Raw genomic sequence first — 4287 nt, forward strand, 5'->3', positions numbered from 1 at the left:
GGAGGTGAGGAGGGAGGATCAGCACGGGCGGCAGTTCCAAGGAAAAGGGGGGTATAGGAAACCCTGTCGTCAAGTACGGCCTTGTTGCGTGCCTCCGCATCACTGTTATTCCCGTCCTCGTCAGAGGTGTCATACATATTCAGCAAACCCTCCATCGCTATTTCGATCACTTCTCATGCGCTGTAAAGAATATCCTGGACAGGGATAGGCACCCAGCCAAGTTTGGCTCCTTGCGTGGCAAGCACCAGCTTAATTAAATAGTGTACTTCGAGGTAGATGCGAACTGCTGGTATTGCCTTGTCATATTATTGTTGGAAAGGAGAACAAATGTGATTGGAAAGGGGTACGTCATCATCTTGCCCAACTGCACAGTCGGGAAAGGAGAGTCATTCGCGCGTTGTGGTCAAATCAGCGGCTCACATGCCATGCAGTGAATTTCCGTATGAGTTTTGTGGCTGTCTATTTTGCAAGATGTCCTGCGTCCTTTTGGGTTGCAGTGCCTCCGGTGCTAGGCGCGGCCAGCGACACTCAAGCTGTCTCTGCGAATCGCTTTCCCTCGCTTTTTCTCCCCTCTGGCGACTCGAAACTCGGCCATAGAAAGCCAGCGAGATCAACGCAAAAATCGCGTCTCAAGGGCAAGCACACCCCCTATGGCGGCACAGCGATCCAGTCTGTCATACTTTTCTGCTCATATATCCTCTCGAAAATCATTCTGTATCAAAAAAGGCAAAGGAAGTGCGTGCGAAGAGCCAGGAGGCAGCACCATGGCGGAGACGGACGCTCCAGACCAGGAGAGGCAAGACGAGGCTCAAGACAAGATGATTGCCGAGGAGTACAAGTACGTTGTTTCAGTAGGATGACTGATCCGTACAATTGGCTTGGAGGCTCGCGTGGTTGGGGCGGAGCACGCGGTGTTTTCTCCTACCCCTCCCTTTCCTCAACCTTTCTGCTTTATCCCACCGTGCACCTGTCAATGTACGCTCTTTCGTCTATTGTTTTGGTCTGGTATTTTTCGTCGTGATTTCCTTGTTGCTTTGTCGTGGCCTTTGACCCTGTTCGACATCCTTTTCCTCCTCTCCCGGGTGCCTGCAGGATCTGGAAAAAGAACTCCCCATTTCTTTACGACCTAGTCATGACACACGCCCTGGAATGGCCGTCACTGACCGTGCAATGGCTTCCTGGTGTAAAAACGGCGGAGAACAACCCTGAATACGCGACGCACAAGCTCTTGTTTGGGACGCACACCGCGGCGGGGGAACAGAACTACCTAATTCAAGCCAACGTGAACTTGCCCTTACCGGACACAGAGATCGACGCCAAGAAGTACGAGGACGAACGCGGGGAGGTGGGGGGCTTCGGAGGTATGAACTGCAAGGTGGAGGTGAAGGTGAAGATCGCGCACGAGGGGGAGGTGAACCGGGCCCGATACATGCCGCAGAACCCCTTCGTGGTCGCCACCAAGGGCCCGAGCGCCGACGTCTTCGTCTTCGACATCACCAAACACCCGTCCGCCCCCGGACCCAACGACAGCTTCCGGCCCGAGCACGTTTGCAAAGGGCACGCGCGCGAGGGCTACGGGTTGGCCTGGTCGCCTGCGGCCCCCGGGCAGCTCTTGAGCGGGAGCGACGACGCGCGCGTCTGTCTCTGGGACATGACCCAGGCGGGGAGGATGGTGGAGGAGGTGCGAGTCTTCCGGGGGCACACCTCGGTGGTGGAGGACGTGGCATGGCACAGCGCCCACCCGCATCTCTTCGGCTCCGTCAGCGACGACAAGAGCCTGGCGCTCTGGGACGTCCGGGAAAGCGGGAGCCAGCCCTCCCACGCCCGGGCAGGGGCCCACGAGGACTTTGTCAACTGCCTCTCCTTCTCCCCCCACTCGGACTTCTTGTTCCTGACGGGCTCGGCGGATCGGAGCGTGCGGCTCTGGGACCTTCGGAGTCTGAGTGCCCCTCTGCATACTTTCGAGGGCCACGAGGACGAGGTCTTCCAGGTCAAGTGGGCGCCATTCCACGAGAACGTCTTCGCCTCCTGCGGCGCGGACCGACGCGTGAACGTGTGGGATATTGCCAAGATTGGGGAGGAACAGTCTCAGGAGGACGCCGCGGACGGCCCGCCCGAGTTACTCTTCATCCACGGGGGGCACACGGCCAAGGTCAGCGACTTGGCCTGGAACGAGGAGGACCCCTGGGTGGTGGCGAGCGTGGCGGAGGACAACATACTGCAGATATGGCAGATGGCCGACAACATATATATGATGGAGGAGGAGGAGGAGGAAATGGGGGTGGGGGGCGGGGGCGGCTTGCGCGACGAGGATTTGGAGGGACCGGGGGGCGGAAAGTAGGGAGGGAAGAAGGGAGGGAGGGAGGGAGGGAGGGAGATATGGAAAGGATGGGCTTGGTGGAGTGAGAGGGGACTGGGACAGTAAGTTTGTAAGGACTCACGCGTGGCGTGCATCCAGGGGACGGCGGGGTGGGATGAGAGGGGCTAGGGGGGAGGGAAGGGCACGGAGAGCGCGCCGAGGGGGGGGTCCGCGTCCCACGGTGAGAGGGATCGGGAGAGAAACGCCCTGTCTGAAGAAGTGGAGTCAGGGTACACAGACACGAACCAAGTACGCATAGCTCTTGGTTTTCTCATAGTCGCACACCCTGTGCCTGCCGCCCAGCCCACGACGGCGTCCTTGACGTGCCTTCCTCCTCTTGCCTGGCCGCCTCGGTCCGCCCCTTTTGCCCCTCTCTCCCCCCCCCCTCGTCCTTCCCAGCCTCCCTCCCAGCTCCTCATTCCTAGACATGTCCAGGTGCTTTGAACACGCTCCTCCAAGAGAAAACGACGCGCGCGCTGTGACTGTAGCTGTCTCAATCGCCTTCATTGCCCTCTCTCTTTACCCTTCCCCTCCATCGCTCCTGCTCCTCTGCCGTTCCTTGCCCACCACGAACGCGTAGACGCCAAAGCGCCACCGAAACTTTTGTGACACAATTTGCTCCCTTTTGACTCGGCTTCTTCCCTCCCGGGCGCCTCATGCTGCTGAGTCCGAGGGCCACGGGCAAGGCTTTCACCAAGCCCTCCCCCGGCCCTTCCTTCCTCCCTCCCTTCGTCCCCCAACCTTACCCTGTCTTACTCGTCGAGCCCCCCGCTCGCCTCTATCCTCTTCTCGCGTATCTCCTTCATCAACACCTGCCTATATCTCGTCAGGTCGCTCTGGAGCGTGCTCTCGATGTACCTCTTCACCAGACCCACGTCCCCGAGCTTGGCGATGGGCTTGGGCACACTGTATGAGATGGTCAAGGCCATGCTCGTCATCCCGGGCCGCCGCTCCTCAAATGTCACCAGGCCCCGGTTAGGCAAACCCGTCCTGCTCTCCCAGGAGATGCGCCGCCCGGGTTCCTCGATCGTATTTTGCGCCTTCCACGCCACAGTGAAGCCACGGGACTCCAACGTCCATTCCGAAATCCGTTCCACCTTGTCGAGAAACTGCACAGACCTGAGCCATGGGCTCCAACGAGGGTGCTCTTCGAGCTGAGAGTACAGCGCATAACACGCCTCGGGCGTGGCTGGCACCTCGATCTCTACCTTGGTATCGACCCAGGATGAGAGGATGAGGCGGCTGGGCTGACGCGTATACGATATCGGAGACGCGCCCACGGACGGAATGGGTGGAAAAGAATAGGACTTATACAGGGGGCTGGTAAGGAAAGCCGTGATGGGCAGCAGGGACGGGAAAAGAAGGAGGAGCTGGAGGAGGAGGGTAGGTGGGGAGAAGCTTGTTTCTCTACTAGGATGTGCTTGTGATGGCGGCATTCGTGCAGTGGCAGATTCCGGCGCCAAGAGCGGAAACCTAGGTCTGTTAAAGATTGTCAAGCGGAGATCGGTTGAGAAATTGAAACGTAACAGCGCAGGGAGCACATCTATGGTCGATGAGCTCGTCTCCGAGTGCCTCGTGCGTCGTCCTCGCTGTCGGGGAGCTTGGCAGACTAGGCGATCCGCAAGGAAAAAAAACAAACTGGTACATTTCTCGGTCCTTTCTTTCTTACTTAAGTGCGTATTGGAGGTATATTTCATTAGGAAGTAGCAGGGCCATGCCAAATCTTGGGGTCGCACGCCGCGTGGGCATGTCCACATGGTCATGCCACCGCCCAATGATCAGGGGAGGCTGGGAAGATCGGAACGGAACGTCCAACGCCGCCGTAGCCCAGGCACGTGGGCACCAAAAGACCATTGGCATGATTGTGCATCCTCGCGCGGGGACACACTCGTTGCCGCCAGATGCATTCTAGTCGCAGGTGATTTCCG

The 4287-nt window shown here is 58.7% G+C and overlaps 1 protein-coding gene across 1 annotated transcript; it reads right to left on the reverse strand.

Moving 5' to 3' along the window:
* Positions 1-2742: 2742 nt before the first annotated feature.
* NGA_2109800 (cyclase dehydrase) lies at positions 2743-3843 on the reverse strand (the record flags this gene model as incomplete). Its single annotated transcript, XM_005855925.1, has 1 exon — positions 2743-3843. A coding segment is annotated over one exon (732 nt), but the record flags the coding sequence as incomplete, so codon positions are not given.
* Positions 3844-4287: the final 444 nt, after the last annotated feature.

This window comes from Nannochloropsis gaditana (assembly GCF_000240725.1).
Source record: "Nannochloropsis gaditana CCMP526 unplaced genomic scaffold scaffold073, whole genome shotgun sequence".
Taxonomy (NCBI): domain Eukaryota; class Eustigmatophyceae; order Eustigmatales; family Monodopsidaceae; genus Microchloropsis; species Microchloropsis gaditana.